Source organism: Scyliorhinus torazame, chromosome 7 (genome assembly GCF_047496885.1).
Source record: "Scyliorhinus torazame isolate Kashiwa2021f chromosome 7, sScyTor2.1, whole genome shotgun sequence".
NCBI classification, from domain to species: domain Eukaryota; kingdom Metazoa; phylum Chordata; class Chondrichthyes; order Carcharhiniformes; family Scyliorhinidae; genus Scyliorhinus; species Scyliorhinus torazame.
In genome coordinates, this window is record NC_092713.1 from 211775300 (window position 1) to 211801758 (window position 26459).

The 26459-nt window shown below is 48.2% G+C and overlaps 1 protein-coding gene across 2 annotated transcripts in view; it reads left to right on the top strand.

Moving 5' to 3' along the window:
* Positions 1-5562: 5562 nt before the first annotated feature.
* LOC140427438 (hepatitis A virus cellular receptor 1 homolog) overlaps positions 5563-26459 on the top strand; it is a 124175-nt gene continuing 103278 nt past the window's right edge. For both annotated transcript variants that reach the window (XM_072512965.1, XM_072512964.1), the window contains exon 1: positions 5563-5652. In XM_072512965.1, the coding sequence (XP_072369066.1) occupies positions 5601-5652 (52 nt within the window). In that variant the 5' untranslated portion in view covers positions 5563-5600. The remainder of the gene's footprint in view (positions 5653-26459) is intronic.

A 26459-nucleotide genomic window follows, 5' to 3' on the forward strand; every position in this document is an offset into this window, starting at 1 on the left:
CTTTAGACCCCTTCATGAGTTTGTGCGATATACAGATCGCAATGATCTGATCAGCGTAACCTTTGTGTCACAGGATGGCTTTGATGCATCTATTTTAGCATCAATATTCCATGGTGAGAAAATTATTAAGGACTCTATTTATGAGGTTGCCAATAAGGTCAATCTTACAGCATGTGGAACTTTACGAATCGCAATGCGTATATTGACCACAAAAGTTTGCAGACAGTAGTGGGGACCCCATTGGCAGATTTCTCAACAGGCATGTCCAAGAAAGGGAGCTCATTGGACTGCTCCATTGCAAAATTGAATTTGGATGCAGAATGAGCCCATTCAGTTGTGCAAAGAAATTCTTAGATGCAGCTGCAGATTTAAATATAGCAAACAGATCATCTATCTATTGCACATATGCAAGGGGTAGGAGGTTAGGTGTAATTCCATCAAAGACACGTTTCGCGTGGAACCCAGAAAAGACATCTGGGCCAAGAAAAGATCCCATGGCAATGCCGTATATTTGGACATATATGGCGTTGGTAAAACGGACCTCAATTGCGCATGTTACTGACTTCATAAGTTCCATGAATATTGATTCAGGCAATGGTGGTGGGTCTAGGTGGCAACGACGTAATGCCACAGTGGTCTATGGCTCCTTTGAGCGGTTCATTAATGAATAAGTCAGCAATGTTAAATGAACACATGAACACAGCATCGCTATTGATATGCAAGTCCGGTATAGTAATATGAAAGAATCCTTCGCTGTGTATCTGGAAAGCTTTTCAAAACTGGATGTAACAATTCGCCCATCCATTTGGTCAATTCATATTGTGAAGAACTGCTCATAGATAAGATAGAGCATAAAGGGACACCTCTTTCGTGTGTTCTATTCAACCTATACATAAGCAGGTGCAGTGAGGATGAACTTTATCACCAGTCATGAAAGAGAAAATGCTGGAAAATCTCAGCAGGTCTGGCAGCATCTGTAGGGAGAGAAAAGAACTAATGTTTCGAGTCCGATGACTCTTTGTCAAAGCTTTGACAAAGATCAAAGGCACACTGATCAGCTAGGTACACTGTCAATGTTTCATCATCTTCAGTGGATGCTAGTTTATGGCAGGGTGGCTGGGAGTAGAAGTGTCTGAACTCAGCAAATACATCTTCCTGTTTAATATGGGACGGAGCACACCAAAATTGAAAACATGCCTTGCGGCGGGAGACAGAGGCAAACCTGAACTCTTCTGCTCTCTTGCCATCTGTCCATAAACAGAGGTGTTTTCTGTCTTAAAATAGGCTGTGATGCTTATCCCAATAAGCCTTGGTCTGTGTAGTCACTTTAAAGTAACTTTCAGCAAATGCATTTTGGATTAAATCAGAAGTTTAGTTTACTCATACATTCAAACTCAGGGAACCATCACAATTTCACACACACACATGAAGTAGGAGGGATAGAAAAGAGGGGTTTCACAACTATGATGACCTTACTGTAAAAAGAACCACAGAAATGGATATCAGCTCATGAGTTTTCCAAAGTGCAGAAAGTCGAAATCCAGAGGGGGCTCCCTCGCAGGAAGTTCCAGTTCAGGTGAGTTCCATGCTGAAGGCAGTGGTACAGAATTACTTTAAGATGATGCCACTGTAGTGAGAGTAGGCAGATCCCCCTCGTACTGCCTTTCTGCAGCCGTTAAACTATCCTTGATTAACAATGCTATTCCTCCACCTCTTTTACCACCTTCCGGACTCTTACTGAAACATCTATACCCCGGAACTTCCAACAATCATTCCTGTCCCTGTTCTAACCATGTACGATGGTGACATTTAAGGGGCATCTTGACAAAAACATGAATAGAACATAGAAAAATACAGCACAGAACAGGCCCTTCGGCCCACGATGTTGTGCCGAACCTTTGTCCTAGATTAATCATAGATTATCATAGAATTTACAGTGCAGAAGGAGGCCATTCGGCCCATCGAGTCTGCACCGGCTCTTGGAAAGAGCACCCTACCCAAGGTCAACACCTCCACCCTATTCCCATAACCCAGTAACCCCACCCAACACTAAGGGCAATTTTGGACACTAAGGGCAATTTATCATGGCCAATCCACCTAACCTGCACATCTTTGGACTGTGGGAGGAAACCAGAGCACCCGGAGGAAACCCACGCACACACAGGGAGGATGTGCAGACTCCACACAGACAGTGACCCAAGCCGGAATCGAACCTGGGACCCTGGAGCTATGAAGCAATTGTGCTATCCACAATGCTACCGTGCTGCCCTTAAGAACAGACTCATCTACACTATAGAACATAGAACATTACAGCGCAGTACAGGCCCTTCGGCCCTCGATGTTGCGCCGACCTGTGAAACCACACTAAAGCCCATCTACACTATTCCCTTATTGCCCATATGTCTATCCAATGACCATGTGAATGTCCTTAGTGTTGGCGAGTCCACTACTGTTGCAGGCAGGGCACTCCACGCCCTTACTACTCTCTGAGTAAAGAACCTACCTCTGACATCTGTCTTATATCTATCTCCCCTCAATTTAAATATGTCCCCTCGTGCTAGACATCACCATCCGAGGAAAAGGGCTCTCACTGTCCACCCTATCCAATCCTCTGATCATCTTGTATGCCTCAATTAAGTCACCTATTAACCTTCTTCTCTCTAACGAAAACAGCCTCAAGTCCCTCAGCCTTTCCTCATAAGAGCTTCCCTCCATACCAGGCAACATTCTGGTAAATCTCCTCTGCACCCTTTCCAATGCTTCCACATCCTTTGACACCAAGATTGGTGGCACAGTGGATAGTGAAGAAGGTTATCTAGGATTGCAACGGGATCATGATCAATTAGGCCAGTGGGCCGACGAATGGCAGATGGAGTTTAATTTAGATAAATGTGAGGTGATGCATTTTGGCAGATCGAATCAGGCCAGGACCTACTCAGTTAATGGTGTGGCGTTGGGGAGAGTTATAGAACATAGAGATCTAGGAGTACAGGTTCATAGCTCCTTGAAGGTGGAGTCGCAGGTGGACAGGGTGGTGAAGAAGGCATTCGGCATGCTTGGTTTCATTGGTCAGAACATTGAATACAGGAGTTGGGACGTCTTGTTGAAATTGTACAAGACATTGGTACGGCCACACTTGGAATACTGTGTGCAGTTCTGGTCACCCTATTATAGAAAGGATATTATTAAACTAGAAAGAGTGCAGAAAAGATTTACTAGGATGTTACCGGGACTTGATGATTTGAGTTATAAGGAGAGGCTGGATAGACTGGGACTTTTTTCCCTGGAGCGTAGGAGGCTTAGGGGTGATCTTATAGAGGTCTATAAAATAATGAGGGGCATAGATAAGGTAGATAGTCAACATCTTTTCCCAAAGGTAGGGGAGTCTAAAACTAGAGGGCATAGGTTTAAGGTGAGAGGGGAGAGATTCAGAAGGGCCCAGAGGGACGATTTCTTCACTCAGAGGGTAGTGAGTGTCTGGAATGTGCTGCCAGAGGTAGTAGTAGAGGCGGGTACAATTGTGTCTTTTAAAAAGCATTTAGATAGTTACATGGGTAAGATGGGTATAGAGGGTTATGGGCCAAGTGCGGGCAACTGGGACTAGCTTAATGGTAAAAACTGGGCGGCATGGACTGGTTGGGCCGAAGGGCCTGTTTCCATGCTGTAAACTTCTATGATTCTATGATTCTATGAGGTTGATAGTCAGACACTTAGTCTGCTTGGCAGATGGTGGCCAATGGCTTCCAGAAATACAGGCTCTCAGGATGGCATGTTGCAGGCTGCTTGGTCAGCCTGGCATTTTGCTGTTGGAGGGTTACAGGTTGGAAATAAATCAACTGACTGGCCTGTTTCTGAGTTCTCAACTGGAGATAGAGAGTTCAAACTGGTCATGCGACCTCCTTCCTCCGCAACGATTTCATAAAGGATTTGGTGTCTGGATCTGGCTTTTGTTTTGTGTTTTATAATGTTCCAGTCCTGGAAAATCCAGAACTCAGAGGCATGACCTTAGAATAAAGAATCAATCATTTAGGACTGAGACAAGGAGACATTTCTTCAGTCAGAAGGTTGTGAAACTTTGGAACCCTCGACCTCAGACCATTGTGGATGCTCCTACATTGAATGTATTCAAGTCTGTGATAGACAGATTTTTCATTTCTCAGCAAATCAATTGATGTGGACTGTGGAATTGAGGAAGAAGACCAGCCATGATTGTATTGAAGGGTGGATTAAACTCGAGGAGCTGAACGGTAAACCCTGCTCCTATTTCATATGTTCTTATGCTCTTAAATTCTCTCACTTCCTCACTCTCTTCATTTTTGTCCCTGTGTCCTTCTTTTTCTCTCATTAGAAGCCACTCTTCAGAAGTGCAACAAAACAGTGACCTGGCAGATAACTCACTCTGCCCAACATTTTCCCACTTACCGATCGCTCCCCCAACCTGATGCTCTATTCTTCAGTGAAGGTTGACTTTTTAAAGAGTGCAGCCAGATTTCCAGGCATCCATCACATTATTCCCATTTCTCATGAGATTTGCAACAGATATAATAATGAGTGGACTTGTGCAGAATACAGTGGTGTCAGAATTACAGAGAATTGGTAACACAAGTTCCAAATCAGTTACCCAAATTCAGCACAACTGACCTCTTAAAATTCTTTCCTCTTAAATCTGCAAAATGAAAATAAAGGTACATACTGTCGTAGAGTGACACATATTTGGGTGGCATGGTAGCACAGTGGGTAGCACTGTTGAGTCACTGTCTGTGGAGAGTCTCCATGTTTTCCCCATGTCTGCATGGGTTTCCTCCGGGTGCTCCAGTTTCCTCCCACAAGATCCGAAAGACGTGCTTGTTAGATGAATTGGATATTCTGAATTCTCACTCAGTGTAGAATTTACAGTGCAGAAGGAGGCCATTCGGCCCATCGAGTCTGCACCGGCTCTTGGAAAGAGCACCCTACCCAAGGTCAACACCGGCACCCTATCCCCATAACCCAGCAACCCCACCCAACACTAAGGGCAATTTTGGACACTAAGGGCAATTTATCATGGCCAATCCACCTAACCCGCACATCTTTGGACTGTGGGAGGAAACCGGCGCACCCGGAGGAAACCCACGCACACACGGGGAGGATGTGCAGACTCCGCACAGACAGTGACCCAAGCTGGAATCGAACCTGGGACCCTGGAGCTGTGAAGCAATTGTGCTATCCACAAGGCTACTGTGCTGCCCTACCTGAACAGGTGCCGGAGTGTGGTGCCAAGGGGAATTTCACAGTAACTTCACTGCAGGGTTAATGTAAGTCTACTTGTGACACTAATAATGATTATTATTGTTATATTTTTCTTGAAACGAACTTGGCATGCCAGTTAATTTTGTGCCAGTTCGAAACTGGTGGAAAAGTAATTGGAGAAAATATATTCTTGATAAACATCTGTTTATTTCACAGAGTCTATTCACAGGAAGCACAAACTGTAAATGTAAAAATAAACATTTTCCGCTCGCGTCAGTACACCTAACATTAGAAACAAAAGTTCAACTCCAGCCACAAGATTCTACCGCAGCTTGCTATTCAGATCATTCCCACCTTTAGTGTCGAGGATCATGTTTATTACGGGGTTTGTCGCTCATTTGACTGCGCTACTTATTCTTTTACGTAAGTTTTAACATTTTAAAAATGAATTTTCTTACATGTGTATCATATTCATATAAAGTGTTTTGTTTGTGACTGACTGGCCTCCGAAGGGTTCAGTGCTGATTCACCAAGTGTGTTAAATTCTAAGGCTTTAGTTGCATAAATTACGTTTGCATTCCCTTGAGTTTAGAATGCCGAGGGATGAGTTGAACAATATATTTAAAGCGAGGAAGGGATTTGAAAGGGTAGATACAGATAAACCTTTTGTGTCGGAGAGTAAATCAGAACAAGGAAGCAAATTTAAATTAGAGCTAACCCATTTAAGAGTGTATTTAGGAAGAACTACATCGCGCAGAGAGCAGTAGAAATCTGGAAGTCTCTGCCAATCCTGTATCAGTTGACATTTTCAAGATTGAATTTGTTTATGTTTTATTAGAGTGCCACTTGTGTAAGATGTCCATAAACTTACTAAGAAAATGGACATTTTACTTTGAAAAAGCAGTTTGGACCATGGAGAATTTAGACAATATGTCAGGTGACCTCCTTTTGTGTTTTTGGCACAGGAACAGGGACTAATGCATATCTGGGCATATCGCTGGGTAACCGCTTAAAAGGCAAACAAACTTCCCAGGTACTAACTATCCTTCACCATTTCAAGTGGAGAGTGACAATAGTTGATATAGACTAACAGGTCTCATGAAGATGGAAATGCAAATAAAGGTTTCAGAGCCTGTTCATTATTGGAGTAATGGTAGTCTTATCAAACATTCCCTGTTGTTTGACGATTGTTTAGGCCATAAAGCCATTTGTGTGTATAATGGGAACAATGATATTGTGGTCACATGACAGAAATTGGTGCTGTCCTGATATCTTTTGCTGTATTGGTAAAATAAATATTTAGTCATAGAATCTACAGTGCAGAAGGAGGCCATTCAGCCTATCGAGTCTGCACCGGCCCTTGGAAAGAGCACCCAACCCAAGCCCACACCCCCACCCTACCCCTGTAACCCGGTCACCCCACCTAACCTTTTTTTTGGATGCTAAGGGCAATTTAGTCCGGCAAATCCACCTAACCTGCACATCTTTGGACTGTGGGAGGAAACCGGAGCACCCGGAGGAAACCCACACAGACACGGGAGAACGTGCAGACTCCGCACAGACAGTGACCCAAGCCGGAATCAAACCTGGAACCCTGGATCTGTGAAGCAACTGTGCAAACTACTGTGCTACCGTGCTGCCTGGTCTTCAATTTAAACCAATCAGAAAGCCTAACTTGTGTGTGTTCTTTAAACTTACAGTGCTCAAGGGTTAAAACACTTTTCTAAAAACAAATCCTGTTATGGCTAGCCAAAATCGGAACCATCCCTCCCCCCATCTTTCCCCTGTCCATAACATTAGGTTATGGAAGGATATGGGGCTAAGTGAGTAAATCGAATTGTGCAACAGATCAGCTTCAATCTAACTGAATGGTGGAACAGACTCACTTGCTGAATATCCCAGGTGTGTCCCTTGTTATATTGTGACAATGGCCCATAACTTTCTGGTTCCCCCATGTCTCATTTAGGGGTACCCTCGATAAAGTTCCTGTGTAAGGGTTTATCCGGCAATTGTCCAGAAGCGCTAATGTCCCCTGGACAATTGCGCTGAGGTGGGGACCACCCGACAGAAGCGATTTAATTTGCTAACTTGGATCTGCCAGTTTTACCCTGATTACTACTCTGAAAGAGTTAGAAGTCTTACAACACCAGGTTAAAGTCCAACAAGTTTGTTTGGAATCACTAGCTTTCGGAGCATTGCTCCTGAAGGAGGACTTCTTACTGTGCCCACCCCAGTCCAACGCTGGCATCTCCACATCATGACAACTCTGAACGTTAGAAGGGGAAAAAAAATCACATCTAACTCCAGAGTAACTATTTAAACACCCAGACTGAGCCTCGCACGGGACACTCTGCACACATACGACCCCCCAGCTGATCCCCCAAACCACCCCCATAAGCTACACGACCCCCACTCCCGGTCCAGTCCAACTTCCACCTACAACCCCATCTCCCCCTCCCACCATCTCCCTCCTGGTCTCCCACACCGCCCCCTCCCCCGCCCGCCCCTCTCTGTTGTCTGAACCACTTACATTTCAAACTTACTGTTATATTACATTAGTGTAATATCTTGTTACTCATTTGCTTACGTCCAGAACGGTCTGATGATTGATGTTCAGTAAAACTCTCAGTCTTCAAATTAAGCAAATGCTGTTTATTGAGTAACGATTATAAATTAACAATGAGTTTGTTCACTCTTCTACAACTATAACTGAAGATCAGATGAATAAGATTAAGTATATATAATGTTTAACTACATCTGCTCACTAAGCTATATCTCTAACACCCTGTTCACCCGTCACTCCTGATACAAAGAGGCGGGAATCGGCGCCGGAGAATGGGGAAGCCGGCCTCGGGGGGTGTCCCCCCCGGGGATTCTCCGACCCGGCACCAGGTCGGAGAATCCCGGCCCATATCTCCCAGGAATTCCAATGAAGATTGTGCAAATGTGCACTTTGCCTGATTCAGTTTGAGTCCAAATTTGTCGATTCGTTTAAATACTTTTCTTAAAAGTTTGATGTGTCGTGGACCAAATGGTGATGTCGTCAACATACACCCTCACACCTTCAATTCCTTCTGCCATTTGTTCCATGATACTGTGGAATATCTCAGATGTTGATATTATACCAAATGGCATACGGTTGAAGCAAAATCGTCCAAAGGGCGTGTTGAAAGTACATAATAGTCTGCTCGAGTCGTCAAATTACATTTGCCTAAATCCCTGTGAAGCGTCTAACATAGAACATAGAACATAGAAAATACAGCACAGAACAGGCCCTTCGGCCCACGATGTTGTGCCGAACCTTTGTCCTAGATTAATCATAGATTATCATTGAATTTACAGTGCAGAAGGAGGCCATTCGGCCCTTTGAGTCTGCACCGGCTCTTGGAAAGAGCACCCTACCCAAACTCAACACCTTCACCCAACACCAAGGGCAATTTGGACATTAAGGGCAATTTATCATTGGCCAATGCACCTAACCCGCACATCTTTGGATTGTGGGAGGAAACCGGAGCACCCGGAGGAAACCCACGCAGACACGGGGAGGACGTGCAGACTCCGCACAGTCAGTGACCCAATCGAACCTGGGACCATGGAGCTGTGAAGCAATTGTGCTATCCACAATGCTACCGTGCTGCCCTTGAGAACAAATAAATCTACACTATATCATTTAACCGTAATCCATGTACCTATCCAATAGCTGCTTGAAGGTCCCTAATGTTTCTGACTCAACTACTTCCACAGGCACTGCATTCCATGCCCCCACTACTCTCTGGGTAACAGGGGCACAGCATTCGCCATCTCACTTGTGATTTCTTCGCGCTTTGGTATGGGATACTGTTCCCTTTGTTTATTTTTATTTAAATCTTTCGGATCTATGCAGATTCGAAGATCTCCAGACGGTTTTTCAAAGCATACCAATGAGCTGACCCAGTCAGTCGGTTGTGTGACTCGAGATATAATACCTTGGGATTGAAGTTGGTTAAGTTCTATTTTTAACCTTTCTCGCAAAGGAGCAGGAATTTTCCTAGGCGGATGAATAACTGGTTTGGCATACTTTCTGAGTACAATTTCATACTGGAACGGTAATATGCCCATGCCTCTGTATACTTCAGGGTATCGTTGTAAGATTTGTTAGATTTCTTCATCCATACTTGGTGTAGCTTGAGTTGCTGTGTATATTCTTCGTACAAGCTGCAAGTCCTTGCATGCTTGTGCGCCTAACAATGAGGATTTTTCATTATTAATGATTTCAAATCGTAGTGTCTTCTTTATTTGTTTGTTGGTGACTTTCAAATGGCATGATCCTGTTGAAACGATCTGGTAGCCGTTGTAGTCCTTCAGTCTACATGCAGCTGGAAGTATTTCAGGTTCCCCTGGAATCTTACTGAGATCCAATCTTGACAGTAGATTTGCTGAAGCTCCTGTGTCAAGTTTAAACAGTATGGGATGATTTTGAACTTGAACTACAGAATTCCATTCAGTGTTAGTGTTGATTGTGTTAATTAGATGAGGATTGCTTGACGTTGCTTGAGGTCCCTCACTTCTTTCTATGATTCCAACGAAAAATGTATTTTCGATTGAAAAATTGTCATCATCTGATGAAAGATTCTCTTTGGCTTTTTTCTCCGCTGAATCCACACTCCGAATGTTTCTGTATTTTTGTTTAGGAGTTTGAACTTGGAATGAAGATCTACATTGTGATGCATAATGATTCAGTCTTCTAAATTTTGAACATTGTTTACCATAAGCTGGACATTTCCTTTTTAAATGGGCGCTTCCACATCGGTAACACGTCATGACGTCATCTTTCTGACGCATGAGACACTTACCGGTTTTCTTCCGCCTTGCATTTTCTGACGAAGTGCGCATGTGCAGGGCTCGAGTGCATGCGTGCAAGATCGCTGCCAACCAAAACATGCTTCTTCATCGATTGCGACACCATTTTAAACACTCAACCTTGTGGTGGATTTTCGCGCCTTTTTCACGGTTATAATATTCATTGTATTGGTTTTTACTTTGTTCATGTCCTAAGCATTTTTCTATGGCTGTTTGTAACGTAAGATCTTGCTGTCTTAATAGTCTCTCTCTGAAATTTTCATCATTTATGCCATACACAATGTTATCACAGATTAGCGGGTCATGCAATGCTGCATAGTTACAAGATTGTGCTAGTAATTTTAAATCGGTGACAAAGCTTGGAAATGATTCCCCAGTTTTCTGCAATCTTTTGTTGTGCGTGAATCTTTCAAAAATGTAATTCATTTGAGTTTTGCAGTGGTCATCAAATTTATTTAGTATTACGTTGAATTTGCTTTTGTCCTGACCTTCAGAGTATAAAAATGAATTATATATTTCAATTGCATGCTGTCCTGCCAGTGATAGAAGCTATGCAATTTTCCTAGCATCAGTAGCAGTGGTTAAATCAGTAGCTTCTAGGTATATTTGAAATTGTTGCTTGAACAATTTCCAATTGGAATTTAGATTACCGGTTGTCTTGAGTTGATGTGGAACTTATGCGTGGTCCATCGAGGTGGTTTTCTGCGAAGGATCTGATTGTGTGAAGCTTTCCCTGTTGAATAACTGCTACTAATTTCTTCTTTTCTTGATTTTCCTAAACTATTTAGTTAGTTTTTTTCGAAGCCAAGACCTGGTACCATGTTACATTACATTATTGCAATATCTTGTTACTCAGTTGCTTACGTCCAGGATGGTCTGATGGTTGATGTTCAGTAAAACTCTCAGTCTTCAAATTAAGCAAATACTGTTAATTGAGTAATGATTATAAATTAACCATGAGTTTGTTCACTCTTTTACAACTGTAACTGAAGATTAGATAAATAAGGTTAAGTATTCAAAACGTTTCACTACACCTGTTCACTAAGCTATATCTCTAACACTCTGCTCACTAGTCGCTTCTGATACGAAGAGGCGGGAATCTAATAATAATAATAATAATAACTTATTGTCACACGTGGGCTTCAATGATGTTACTGAGAAAAGCCCCCAGTCGCCACATTCCGGCGCTGTTCGGGGAGGCCGGTATGAGAATCTCCTCAGAGTGTAGCTTAGATACATAGATCTGGGGCGAAATTCTCCCCCAACGGCGCGATGTCCGCCGACTGGCGCCAAAAACGGCGCCAATCAGACGGGCATCGCGCCGGCCCAAAGGTGCGGAATGCTCCACATCTTTGGGGGCCGAGCCCCAACATTAAGGGGCTAGGCCGACGCCGGAGGGATTTACGCCCCGCCAGCTGGCGGAAATGGCGTTTGTTGCCCCGCCAGCTGGCGGAAATGGCGTTTGTTGCACCGCCAGCTGGCGCGGAAATGCGGCGCATGCGCGGGAGCGTCAGCGGCCGCCGACAGTTTCCCGTGCATGCGCAGTGGGGAGAGTCTCTTCCGCCTCAATCATGGTGGAGACCGTGGTGGAGGCGGAAGGGAAAGAGTGCCCCCACGGCACAGGCCCGCCCGTGGATCAGTGGGCCCCGATCGCGGGCCAGGCCACTGTGGGGGCACCCCCCGGGGTCAGATCGCCCCAGGACCCCGGAGCCCGCCCACGCCGCCTGGTCCCGCCGGTAAATACCAGCTTTGATTTACGCCGGCGGGACAGGCAATTTCTGGGCGGGACTTCGGCCCATTCGGGCCGGAGAATTGAGCGGGGGGTCCCGCCAACCGGCGCAGCCCATTCCCGCCCCCGGCCAATCTCCGGTACCGGAGACTTCGGCGGGGGCGGGGGCAGGATTCACGGCGGCCAACCGCCATTCTCCGACCCGGCGGGGGGTCGGAGAATGACGCCCCTGGTGTTGCCATCTAGTGATTGTCTAGCACTTAATTCCAGATATTAACCCCTTCCATACCAGCAGATATACAAATCATGCCATTTACCTTTTCCCATTAACTCTTTAAATAGTCCCTTGAAACATATCTTTTGAGGCAGCTAATGGCATGAAAACGGGCCGATCCTTTCTTCCCTGCCCCCCCCCCCCGGTTACTCCTCGCCAATGCTTCACTGCACTGCCTCACCCAGCCTGAGTGAGGAAGGTTGGGCGAGACGGGGCTTTCGGAATTCCAGCGAGGGTAAATCCATCCAGAATGGCAATCGACCAGAGACTTCCACTCTGAGGAAGTCTATGATACACACCAGCTAGTTAGTAAGCGGTATTCTGTGTACTGTGCTGTCTGCTCACTTACACTTTCTTTGCCACTGCAATGGACACTGGATTTTTACTCTCTTTATTTGGAAAGTTTCAGGTTCAGTCACCTTTGTAAGAGGATCTGAAGTGCGAGGATTCCTGGGACAGTCGGTCACACTGCTGTGCAGCTACTCTGTCAGAGAGAATGGTGAATCTGTGATGTGCTGGGGCAGGGGATGGTGCCCTGCATTCGGCTGTTCAGAGATACTGATTACAACAAATGGGAAAACTGTAACTTTTACAACCTCCCCAAAATACCACCTTGATGGTAAAATAGAGGAAGGGAATGTTTTGTAGTAAACCACTGTTGCACCTATATTAGGTGATGTACAGTAGGACCTGTACTGCAGGTAAGGCAGTAGTCCCTGCCTGCTGGCTCCACCCAGTAGGCGGAGTATAAATATGTGTGTCCTCCGTGCAGCAGCCATTTCACCAGCTGCTGTGGGAGGCCACACATCTTAAAGCAATAAAGCCTCAGTTGTATTCAACTCTCGTCTTTGTCCAATTGATCGTGCATCATGAATCGCTCACTCTGGACAATCTGAGTGAAGAAGGCAGTGGCTGGTATTGCTGCTGTGTAGACATTCCTGGCCATTTTAAATATCAAAAAATGCATTTCAATCTCCTGGTTTTGGAGGGTAAGTTAATTCAATATTATCTATTAATTGTATTTCTGACAGCTAAACAGTTAATCTAAATGTATTGTTGATATCACTGTTAAATATCGATGAATATGGTAAGCGTTTGAAGCCGAGATTTTCAGTACCCGTCCCTCCGATTGACGGTGGGTAAAATATCCAACCCGCCCATCTGCAACAATGCGGAAGGTGAGATTTTTCAGTTTATCTCTAACATACACAGAAGACTCTGCTGATTTTCTGCAGAAAATAGCTACACTGATAGAACATGGGCAGGGGAGATATTTTACACAGGGACAGCTAGGGATTGATGAAGTGGATCCCTGGGTGTGCACTGCATTCCCCACTAAATGTGGAACGGGATATAAATATTTGGGAGCAGCATCAAGTAACAGTGCATTACATATACCTAAAATGATGTGGTAGATGCATATTATGCTATGATATTTACTTTCTTCCCACATTAATATTTTCCGATGGGTGACTTCTGAATTCTCTGCAAAAATCAATGATTTCTTTGCTAATTCCATGTGAAGCTCTGATGTAGTTCCATACTAGCTTTGTTCAGAAAGCCAACAGGCGCTTGGTTTTATTTCCTTCCTGTTGGATGTATTTTAACTGATTTTGCTGGGTTGTCCTCCATTTATATTATTCAGTTTCTCTCTCTCGCGGTAGTTTTGCTTCATTTCTCTCAGTTGCTGCTAGAATTCCAGTTGTACCAAATACAGAGATGGAGATGGATATTCCTTTACGGATTCTGAACATGTGGAAAATTTATGATGGAGAAAACATGATGTGAGGGTTGATGCATGATCAATAACTCCCGAAGCGAGATTGTAGGAACATTGAAGGCTTTATTGAACTAGATGTTTCCCCCAGCAGCGCGGGTACAGAATGCAGCAGCTAGGGAAACACAAACTCTTATACTCTGCGTTTCTGGGCGGAACCAGCAGGCAGGCTCCACCAATGATCTTACAGTATCAGGTACCTCCAACCTCGGTACCATAATACCCCTAATACAGACGACCACATTCACCCCCTGTTAAAAAGGAGTCCGGCGGGGGTGGTAGTCTTGCGTTGTACAGTGGTGGAGGTTATGGCGGTACAGTATTTTGCCTTTTTACATGTCACACAAATTATTTACAGGTATTTATTTACAGCTACATTTCATAATGAAGCTATTAGTCGATCGGGGGCCCTGGTCGTCCTCTGTGATCGTTGCAGTCTCGGCGGTGATGCTGGCGCCGGCTCGGGCATCCGTGGCTCCGGCAGCGTGGCGTCTTCAGCTTCATCGCCCCTAGGTGGGACCAGTGGAAGGACCGATCCCCCTGGGAAAGGGGAAGCAGTGGGTTGCGCCGGTGGGAGGGTGGGTGGGGTTGGTGAGGGGGGTGTGGGTGAGGATCCAGCGGGCGCCAGGTCCCGGAGGGAGACTGAATCCTGTCGGCCGTCGGGGTACGCCACATAGGCGTACTGAGGGTTAGCGTGAAGGAGGTGTACCCTCTCGACCAATGGGTCCGACTTGTGTGCCCGCACGTGTTTGCAGAGCAGAATGGGTCCAGGAGCTGCCAGCCAGGTTGGGAGCGAGGTCCCGGAGGAGGACTTCCTAGGGAAGACAAGGAGACGTTCATGAGGTGTTTCGTTGGTCGTGGTGCACAGTAGTGATCGAATGGAGTGGGGGGACCTCCTGCCAGCGGGAGACTGGGAGATTCTTGGACCGTAGGGCCAGTAGGACGGTCTTCCAGACCGTTCCGTTCTCCCTCTGCACCTGCCCGTTTCCCCGGGGGATGTAGCTGGTCGTCCTGCTTGAGGCAATGCCCTTGCTGAGCAGGAATTGACGCAGCTCGTCGCTCATGAAGGAGGACCCCCTATCGCTGTGGACGTAGGCGGGGAAACAGAACAGGGTAAAGATGCTGTAGAGGGCTTTAATGACAGTGGCAGCGGTCATGTCGGGACAGGGGATGGCGAACGGGGACCGGGAGTACTCATCAATCATGTTCAAGAAGTACGTGTTGCGGTCGGTGGAGGGGAGGGGTCCTTTGAAGTCCATGCTGAAGCGCTCAAAGGGGCGGGAAGCCTTTACCAGGTGTGCTTTCTCTGGCCAGCTTGCACTCCGCGCAGATTTGGCAGTTCCTGGTGACGGTCCTGACCTCCTCGATGGAGTAGGGCAGGTTGCGGGTTTTGATAAAATGGAAGAAACGAGTGACCCCCGGGTGGCAGAGGTCATCGTGAAGGGTCCGGAGTCGGTCCACTTGTGCGTTGGCACATGTGCCGCGGGATAGGGCATTAGGAGGCTCATTGAGCTTCCCGGGACGATACAAGATCTCGTAGTTGTAGGTGGAGAGCTTGATCCTCCACCGTAAGATCTTATCGTTCTTTATCTTGCCCCGCTGTGCATTATCGAACATGAAAGCTACCGACCGTTGGTCAGTGAGGAGCGTGAATCTCCTGCCGGCCAGGTAGTGCCTCCAATGCCGCACAGCCTCTACTATGGCTTGGGCCTCCTTTTCAACGGAGGAATGACGGATTTTGGATGCATGGAGGGTCCGTGAGAAGAAGGCCACGGGCCTGCCCGTCTGGTTGAGGGTGGCCGCCAGAACTACGTCGGATGCGTCACTTTCGACCTGGAAGGGAAGGTGTCGTGTTGGGTGTTCCGCTATACAAACGAACCAACGCGGTTGTAGATGGCACAACTCTGTTTTCTTATTTTGGATAACAACAACTGTAAACTTCTGGCTGTGGTTCGTACTTCTCCAGTTAACCTGTGGACCCAGCCCTAGCACTATCTTAGTGAGGCACTCAGCACATAGTCTATGTCTGAGTGGCACGCTGTGAGCTCTGTGCTCTGAGCTCTCTCCTGCTGCAATGAGCGGGAACTGTGGTGTTCCCTGTTTTATAGTGCGTGTGCTCTCACTGGTGATTGGCTGTGATGTTGCGTGTGTGTTGATTGGTCCGTCGATCTGTCCATCAGTGTGTGTGTGATTGCACCATGATATGTTAATATGGATATCATGACATCTCCCCTTTTCACAAGAATATGCGCCTATATGGTAATAAATATTGGTGTAGTACTGAGTGCAGCTAAATATGTGTGTGCAATATTTACAACATGAGGCTAAACTATATACATAGGAAGGTGTCAGGTGCAACAGAGCAACGAGGTTGTACCACAAACAAAACAAGTGCAATCATCAAATATCGAAAGAGAAACTCCTGGAACGACAAAAAAGAGCACATTAACATTGTTGCACAACAATTCAGTGAGTCCAATGTTCAAACAGGCTCATAAGTCCAGCCTAGTAGGTGGGCAACGAATTCGGGTTGACTGCCTCAAGGGTGGGTCAGGATCCACCGGCTGAGGAATGGGCCTGGCCACAGGTGACAGAGGAATAGGCATAGTGGCAGGAGGCTCCACAAAGTCGACATCAGGGACAACGGGAGGGCGTGGCACCGGTGCATGATCATGTAGCGAGCACGGAAGCAGCCGAAGGGCCTGCCGATTACGCCGGCGAATGGAGCCATCAGGCATGCGAACCAGGAACGAGCGGGGAGCCACACGGCGGAGAACTTCGGCAGTTGCCAACCAGCCACCCTCTGGTAGGTGTATGCGGACGTTGTCTCCAGGCGCCAGGGCAGGAAGATCAGTTGCCCGAGTGTCATGTGTCACCTTCTGCTGAGCACGCTGCTGTCGCATCCTTTGCAGTACTGGAGCATGGTCGGGTTTGGGAACATGAATGGATGGTACAGTGGTCCTGAGGGCGCGACCCATCAACAGCTGGGCTGGTGAGATGCCTGTGGACAGTGGGGCCGAGCGATAGGCCAGCAAGGCTAAACAGAAGTCAGATCCGGCATCAGCAGCCTTGCAGAGGAGCCGCTTCACGATATGGACACCCTTTTCTGCCTTGCCATTTGATTGGGGATGCAGAGGGCTGGACGTCACGTGTGTGAAGACATATGAAGCGGCAAAAGAAGACCATTTTTGGCTTGCAAAACAGGGCCAATTGTCCGTCATGACAGTAAGCGGAATGCCATGGCGAGCGAAGGTTTCCTTACATGCTCTAATTACAGCTGATGATGTCAAGTCGTGCAGGCATATGACCTCTGGATAATTGGAGAAATAGTCAATTATCATGACGTAGTCCCTGCCGAGCGCATGAAAAAGGTCCACACCCACCTTTGCCCAGGAGGACGTTACCAACTCATGGGGCTGAAGGGTCTCAGGGGGTTGCGCCGGCTGAAACCTTTGGCAGGTGGGGCAGTTGAGCACCATGTTGGCGATGTCGTCGCTGATGCCCGGCCAGTACACAGCTTCTCGGGCCCTCCGCCTGCACTTTTCATAGATTTCATAGATTTCATAGAATTTACAGTGCAGAAGGAGGCCATTCGGCCCATCGAGTCTGCACCGGCTCTTGGAAAGAGCACCCTACCCAAGCACACACCACCCTATCCCCATAACCCAGTAACCCCACTCAACCAACACTAAGGGCAATTTTGGACACTAAGGGCAATTTAGCATGGCCAATCCACCTAACCTGCACATCTTTGGACTGTGGGAGGAAACCGGAGCACCCGGAGGAAACCCACGCACACACGGGGAGAACGTGCAGACTCCGCACAGACAGTGACCCAGCCGGGAATCGAACCTGGGACCCTGGAGCTGTGAAGCAATTGCTTCAACCCCGAGATGGCCTTTGTGCAATTGTTCGAGGACAAGCCGGTGCATGCTGTGTGGTATCACGATCCGGTCCAATTTTAGGAGGACACCGTCAATGACGGCCAAGTCGTCCCGAACATTGTAGAATTGTGGGCACTGCCCCTTGAGCCACCCTTTCATCATGTGGCGCATCACACGTTGTAGAAGGGGGGTCAGCCACAGTCTCACGGCGAATACGGGCCAGACTTGCATCAGTAGCCGGCAGATTGGCTGATGTGAAGGCCACATGCGCTTCGGCCTGACAGACGAACCCCCCCGATTCGGGCGGTGTGCTTACTGCTCTGGACAGGGCATCCGCGATGATGAGGTCCTTTCCCGGGGTGTAGACCAGTTGGAAGTCGTACCTCCGGAGCTTGAGCAGAATGCGTTGGAGGCGAGGGGTCATCTCATTGAGGTCCTTTTGTATGATGCTGACCAGGGGACGATGGTTGGTTTCCACGGTGAACTGTGGGAGACCATATACATAGTCATGGAATTTATCTATGCCGGTTAACAAACCTCCTTCTCAATCTGCGTATAGCGCTGTTCTGTGGGGGTCATGGCCCGCGAGACATAGGTGACGGGGGACCATGACGCAGTGTCGTCCCGTTGCAGGAGTACCGCCCCAATGCCGGACTGGCTGGCATCAGTCGAGATCTTTGTGTCCTGAGTGGTGCCGAAGAACACCAATACCGGGGCGGTGGTGAGCTTGATCTTGAGCTCCTCCCATTATTTCTGGTGTGCGGGCAGGCACTGGAACTCCGTAGTCTTCTTCACCAGGTGGCAAAGAGCCATTGTGTGCGAGGCAAGGTTGTGAATAAACTTCCCCAGGAGATTGACCATCCCAAGAAAGCGTAGCACTGCCTTTTTGTCTGCCGGCTGTGGCATGGTTGCAATAGCTGTCACTTTGTCTGCATCCGGACGCACTCCTGATCGGGATATGTGGTCCCCCAGAAACATTAGCTCAGTTTGGCCAAAAGAACACTTGGCTCGGTTGAGGCGCAGGCCGTGTTCCCGTATCCGGGTAAAGACACGCTGGAGACGACTGATGTGCTCCTGTGGTGTGGTGGACCAGATGATGACGTCGTCAACATAGACGCGCACCCCTTCGATGCCCTCCATCATCTGTTCCATGATTCTGTGAAACACCTCGGATGCCGAGATGATGCCAAAAGGGAGTGTTGAAGGTACACAGCTTCCTGCTGGAATGATCCAACTGAATCTGCCAAAAACCCTTTGAGGCAGCAAGCTTGGTAAAAATTTTAGCCTGGGCCATTTCGCTCGTGATCTCTTCCCGTTTGGGTATGGGGTAGTGTTCCCTCATGATGTTATTGTTCAGGTCTTTCAGGTCGATGCAGATCCGGAGTTCGCCAGAGGGCTTTTTTACGCACACCATGGAGCTGACCCATGGCATAGGCTCCGTGACCCGGGAAAGCACTCCTTGGTCTTGGAGATCCTGCAGCTGCTGCTTGAGGCGGTCCTTGAGTGGTGCTGGGACTCTACGAGGTGCATGAATGACCGGGGTGGCGTCCGGTTTGAGCCGTATTCTGTAAGTGTAGGGCAGTGTGCCCATGCCCTCGAAAGCCTCCTGGTTGTGGGCGAGGAGCGAGTGGAGCTGTGCCCTAAAGTCTGCATCTGGGAAATCGGACGTGCCTTCTGGAGACAGAGTGTGTACCCCCTGAATGAGGTGGAGAATCTTGCACGCCTGTGCGCCTAGCAGTGAGTCCTTGGAGGATCCAACTATCTCAAAAGGCAGTGTGACTGTGTATGAATTGTGTGTAACCTCGAGCTGGCAGGGTCCCATTGCCGGGATAACATTTCCGTTGTAATCGACCAACTGACAGCGGGATGGCCGAATCGGTGGTTTGACCTTCAAGGCGTAGAAGGCTGACCATGCAATGAGATTGGCGGAGGCACCAGTGTCTAAACGGAATGTGATTGGTGATCGGTTGACCGTTAGGGTGGCACACCATTCATCGCTCGGATTAACGCTGTGCACTGGCATCGGCTGGTGGGTCCTACTTGGGGACATCCGATTTCTGTCTATTACCGCGACGCGGAAGGCTTCCTGGTCGTCGGTATCACCGGTCTGTACGTCGTCAGGGTATGACTCGGTGTACGGAGGCTGAATGGCCCAAACGTTCCTGCGAGGCTGGCGGAATTGGGGAGCGTTGGCAGGTTGAGCTGCTCGACAGCAGGCAGCGTAGTGGCCCATCTTGCCACAGCGGAGGCATTGTCGAGTTTTGGCTGGACATTGCCGCTTTAAATGTGCGGATCCACAGTTCGCTGCGCCACCGCGCGTGCGCAGTTCGGTCCTGCGTAGAGCGCGCCTGCGCGTCACGTCCCTCTGCGTCAACGTCTCTTTTGGCGCGTACAAGCGCGGGAGGCCTCGGAAAGCGCATGAAATGGCCGCCCTCGTCTGGGCCGGGGGCCGGGAGGAACTCGATCGACTGGACCTGCTCGGCCTCGTAGGATCCCTGCCGTGCCGATTCGGCCGCCTGGAATTGGGAGTACCGGCTGGTCGCGTTTTCATGGAGGATGCAGGCTTCGATGGCAGTGGCTAGGGTGAGGCTCTTTATTTTGAGTAGCTGCTTGCGTAGGGTGCCCGAGGTGACCCCAAAAACTATCTGGTCCCGAATCATGGAATCGGAGGTGGCCCCATAGCTGCAGGACTGCGCGAGGATACGGAGGTGTGTCAAAAAAGATTGAAAAGGTTCATCCTTACCCTGCAGGCACTGCTGGAAGAGGTACCTCTCGAAGCTCATGTTAACTTCCACGCTGAAGTGTTGCTCAAGTTTTAGAAGGACCGTCTTGTACTTCGTCTTGACCTCGCCTTCCGCGAATGCCAGGGAATTGTAGATGTGGATGGCGTGTTGCCCTGCCGTGGAGAGGACGAGGGCGATCTTCCTGGTGTCCGATGCATTCTCCCTGTCTGTGGCTTCTAGGAAGAGCTGGAAGCGCTGTTTAAACAGCTTCCAGTTGACGCCGAGTTTTCCAGCGATTTGGAGTGGCTGCGGTGGGCTGTTGGTGACCATGGCACAGGATGGCGGATCTCTGAAGATGTGCAGGAAGGTCACACAGTTGCTGGGTTCCAATCCTGGTACTATGTAGTGTTGGGTGTTCCGCTATACAAACGAACCAACACGGTTGTAGATGGTACAACTCCGTTTTATTATTTTGGATAACAACAACTGTAAACATCTGGCTGTGGATCGTACTTCTCCAGTTAACCTGTGGACCCAGCCCTAGCACTATCTTAGTGAGGCACTCAGCACATGGTCTATGTCTGAGTGGCACGCTGTGAGCTCTGTTCTCTCAGCTGTCTCCTGCTGGAATGAGCGGGAACTGTGGTGTTCCCTGTTTTATAGTGCGTGTGCTCTCACTGGTGATTGGCTGTGATGTTGCGTGTGTGTTGATTGGTCCATCCACCTGTCCATCAGTGTGTGTGTGTGATTGCACCATGATATGTTAATATGGATATCATGACAGAAGGGACTCATCGATTGCGTGCATCGTGGCCTTTGCGATGTCTGCCTTTATGCAACTGAATGCCTGGTGGGCCTCTGCTGACAGGGGGAAAACCGTGGATTGGATTAGTGGGCGGGCCTTGTCCGCATAATTGGGGACCCACTGGGCGTAAGATGAGAAAAAACCCAGGCAACGTTTCAGGGCCTTGGAGCAGTAGGGGAGGGGAAACACCATGAGCGGGCGCATGCATTCGGGATCGGGGCCTATGCATTCTTCGTGCACTACGTAGCCAAGGATGGCTAGACAATCGGTGCTGAATACGCATTTCTCCTTGTTATAGGTCAGGTTAAGGAGGCTGGCGGTATGGAGGAATTTGCGGAGGTTAGTATCGTGGTCCTGCTGGTCGTGGCCGCAGATGGTGACGTTGTCGAGGTACGGAAATGTGGACACATTAGCTGTCCCCCAGTCGTCTGCAACTCTCCTGTGACCAGAGAGGATTTCAAAATAGCGTCAGCACCCCTGTAATCTCCTCGCGTGCCTCCCACAACAGCCTAAGATACATCTCATCTGGGTTTGGGAATATATCCACTTTTAAGCCCGCTAAAATGACTAACACTTTCTTGCTCTCAATACTAATCTGTTCAACTATATCACAGGTCCTCTCCCTGCTTTCTATATCCACATCATCCTTCTCCATAGTGAACACAGATACAAAATACTAATTTAGTTCCTCGCCTATGTTTTTCAGCTCCATCCACAGGTTGCCACTTTGGTCTCTAATGGACCCTATTCTTTCCCTGGTTACTGTCTTGCCCTTAATCTATTTCTAAAACCCCTTGGGATTTGCCTTTATTTTGCCCACCAATGTTTTTTCATTCTGCCTCTTCGCTCTCCTAATTTATGTTTTAAGAACCCCCCCCCCACCCTGCACTTTCCATATTCCTCTGGGGCATCCACTGTTTTGAGCCTCCTGAATCTGCCAAAGGCTTCCTGTTTTTTCCTTATCCAATGCTGATTATCCCTTGACATTCCAGGGTTTATGGACTTGTTGGACCCAGCCTTTACCTTTATGGGAACATGTCGGCATTGTTCTCACTCTCTTTTCTTTTTGAATGACTCCCATTGCTCTGATGTGGATCTTTCTACAAGTAACTGATCCCAGTCCATTTTGGCCAGATACTGTCTTATCCTATTAAAATTGACTTTCCCCAATTCAGAAACCCTGGGCGTGATTCTCCGAGGCCCGCGCTGGGCTGGAGAATCGCTGCAACCGCGCAACGCCGCCCCGACGCCGGCACGCGATTCTCCGAGGTGAGAACGTCTGGCGCGGCGCTGGTCGCTGCCCGCTATCTGTGGCCGGGCCGCCGATTCTCTGGGCCGGATGGGCCGAGCGGCCGCGCGTAATCGGCCTAGTTCCGCCAGCACCGTCCACACCTGGTTGCTGCTGGTGGGTACTCATCGCGAAGGCTGGGGGCGGCCTGTGGTGGGGGGGAGGGGGGCTCCTTTCACAAGGGGGGCCTCCGATAGGATCTGGCCCACGATTGGGGCTCACCGATCGGCGGGCCGGCCTCTCCCCCCCCCCCCCCCCCCCCCCCGGGCCTACTTCCTTGCACGCCCGGCCCCAGAACCCCGGCGCCATGTTGGTGAGGGGCCGGAGCACTCCGCGAGGCTACCGCGCATGTGTTGGTTGGTGCCTCGCCACTGCGCATGCGCGGGTTGGTGCCGCCCCCACTCCGCGCCCGGATGCAAGGCTGGAGCGGAGAGAAATGCTCCAGCGCCATGCTAGCCCCTTTGAGGGGGTCAGAATCGCTCCTGCCCGCACCCGTTCTGTGCCGTCGTGAAACACGACGGTGGACGCTTAGCACTGCGTGCGGAGAATCGCGCCCCCTATTTCTGGGTGGAAATAAAAAACAAGGGAAAAAACTTCTTGGTAGGGGTAATTTACAGGCCCCCGAGCAATACTTCCAACGTGGAGCATAGTATAAACCAAAAAATAATGAGGACTTGTGAGAAGGGCACAATGCTAATCGGGTGATTTTGATATGCATATTGACTGGACGAATCAAATTGGCAAAGGTAGCCTCGTGGGAGATTTCATAGAGTGTTTGAGGGATTTTTTCTTAGACCAATATGTTATGGAGCCAATCAGGGAGCAGGCTATTTTAGATTTAGTATTATGGAATGAAGAAGGGTTGATAAATAGACTTGTCGTTAAAGATCCTCTTGAAAGGAGTGATCCCAGCATGCTAGATTTCAAAGTCAGATTGAGCGAGAGAAGACAGAGTGTCATACTACAGTTTTAGTGTTGGGCAGAGGTAATTTTACAGGCCTGAGGAAAGAGTTAGCTGAAGTAGACTGGGCACAAATAATTGTGGGTAGGACAGTTGATGGATGTTAAGGAGATATTAAATACCTCTCACTTAAAGTATATTCCTGAGAGGAAGAGGAATTGCAAAAGGGAGAAAAACATTCCATGGTTAAACAAGGAAGTCAAGGAAGACATAAAGGCAAAAACTAGGGAATACTGTACAGCAAAGGCTCGTGGTAAGCTGGAGGATTGGGAGAACTTTAAGATTCAGAAAAAGGCTACAAAAAATAAAATCAAAAGAGCTAAGATGAACTACGAAGTGAAACTAGCAGAGAACATAAACACTGATACCAAAAGCTTCTAAGGGGAAGAGAATAGCTAAAGTAAATGTTGGTCCTTTAGAGGACGTTATTGATGAGGTAATAATCGGGAACACAGAGATGGCGGGGCACTGAACCAATATTTTGCCTATGTCTTCATGGTAGAAGATAATAAATATTTCCCAAAACTACAGTTAATGCAGAGGAACTTGGTGCATTAACCATCACTCGGGAGATGACATTGACTAAACTAATGGGATTAAAGACAGATAAGTCTCCGGGACCTGATGGCCGGCATCCTAGGGCATTAAGGGACGTGGCAGCAGAGATAGTGGATGCATTGGTTATGCTATTTCAGAATTCTCTGGAATGGTCCCGGTGGATTGGAAACACGCTAATGTGACACCCCTATTCAAAAGGGAGCAAGGCAAAAATTGGAAGCTATCAACTGGTTAGCTTGACCTCTGTGGTGAGGAAGTTGCTGGAATCAATCATTAAGGAGGAGGTGACTGAACGTTTGGAAAGACAAAGCTCAATCCACCATTGTCAGCATGGTTTTATGAAGGGTAAGTCATGCTTGACAAACTTGCTTCAGTTGTTTGAGGATGTAACCAGCAAGGTGGATAATGGGGAACCTGTGGATGTGGTATATCTAGAGTTCCAGAAGGCATTTGACAAGGTGCTGCATAAAAGACTGATCCAGAAGGTGAGAGTGCAGGAGATTGGAGTAGAGTACTGGATTGGATTGAGGATTGGATGACTGACAGGAAGCAGAGGGTCCGGATAAGTGGGTCCTTCTCTGGCTGGTTGGCTATAACTAGCAGGATGCAGCAGGTGTTAGTCCCCGGACCTCAACTGTTTACAATCTATATAAATGATCTCCAAGCAGGGACAGAGTGTAACATAGCAAAATTTGTGGATGATACTAATATAGGTGGGAAAGCAGGCAGTGAAGAGGAGATATAGAATGAACAGGGGGCTGTAAATAGGCTAGGAGATTGCGCCAAAATTCTGCAGATGCAGTTTAATGTAGATAACTGTGAGGTTATCCATTTTGGCTGAAAAAAATAAAAAGGCAAATTATCATCTAAATGAAAAGGAGATTCAAAATACGTCTGGGCAGAGGCATCTGGGTGTCTTTGTTTACGAATCACAGTAAGTCTGTATGCAGGTACAGTTTGTAATAAAAAAGACAAATGGAATGTTAGCGATTACTCCAAAAAGCCTCGAGTATAAAAGTAGAGAAGTGATGTTGCAATTGTATAGGATGTTGGTGAGACACATCTGGAGTATTGTGTCCAGTTTTGGTCTCCTTATTTGAGGAAGGATGTGGTGGCATTGGAGGCAGTTCAGAGGAGGTTCACCAGATTGATTCCAGGGTTGAAAGAGTTGATGTGTGAAGAGAGATTAAACAGCTTGGGCTTATAGTCACTGGAGTTTAGAAGGATGAGAGGATCTGATTGAGGTGTATAAAATACTCAGAGGGATTGAAAAAGTAAAGGTTGACCAAATGTTCCCCCTTGTAGGGCAATCAAGAACGAGTGGTCACAGATATAGGTTGAGAGGCGGTAGATTTAGAACTAAAATAAGGAGGAACTACTTCTCGTAGAGGGTGGTGAATTTGTGGAACTCGCTGCCCCATAGTGCGTGGAATCTGAGTCATTAAATGGTTTCAAGAAGGAGATAGTTATATTTCTGATTTTAAAAACAGGTTAAACGGATATGGGGAACAAGTGGGAGGTAGATTTGAGACCAGGAAGAGATCAGCCATGATCTGATTGAATGGTGGAGCAGGGTCGATGGACTGAAGTGCCTACTTCTGCTCCTAATTTCTGTGTTCCGATGTACTCTTCACACACACCACCCCCGAGCAGATTCCCCAAACCACCCTCATAACCGACACAACCTCGATCTGACCCCAACTCTCTCTGCAGCGCAACTCCCATTCCCGGTCCGCTAACCCCTCCCCAGACTGGTCCGGGCTCCCCCTTAACCTGACCCCCAATCCCAGTACAATGCCCTCCATCCTCATATTGACCCCCATCCTCCACTCTGATCCCCACCCCGTCTGACCCACCCCAACCGGACTCACTAACCTCCCGCCCAGACCGTGACCTCCCCCACTTTCCCCCTCCCCTTTCCCCCTCCCTCATCTCCCCCATCCCCATCTCCCCCTCCCCATCTTCCCTTTCCTGCTCTCCCCTCTCCCCCCTCCCACCATTCCCCATCTCCCCCTCCCCCCCGCCTCCATCTCTCCTCGCCCCCACTCCTTTGTCTGAACTACTCACCTTTGAAACTTACATTCTCCCTTCAAATTGTCCCTTGAAACATCTCCTTTAAGACAGCTAATGCCATGAAAAGAGACGGATCCCTTCTTCCCTGCCCTCCGGTTACTCCTCGCCAATGCTTCACTGCACTGCCTCACCCAGCCTGAGTGAGGAAGGTTGGGCGAGACGGGGCTTTTGGAATTCCAGCGAGGGTAAATCCATCCAGAATGGCAATCGACCAGAGACTTCCACTCTGAGGAAGTCTATGATACACATCAGCTAGTTAGTAAGCGGTATTCTGTGTACTGTGCTGTCTGCTCACTTACACTTTCTCTGCCACTGCAAT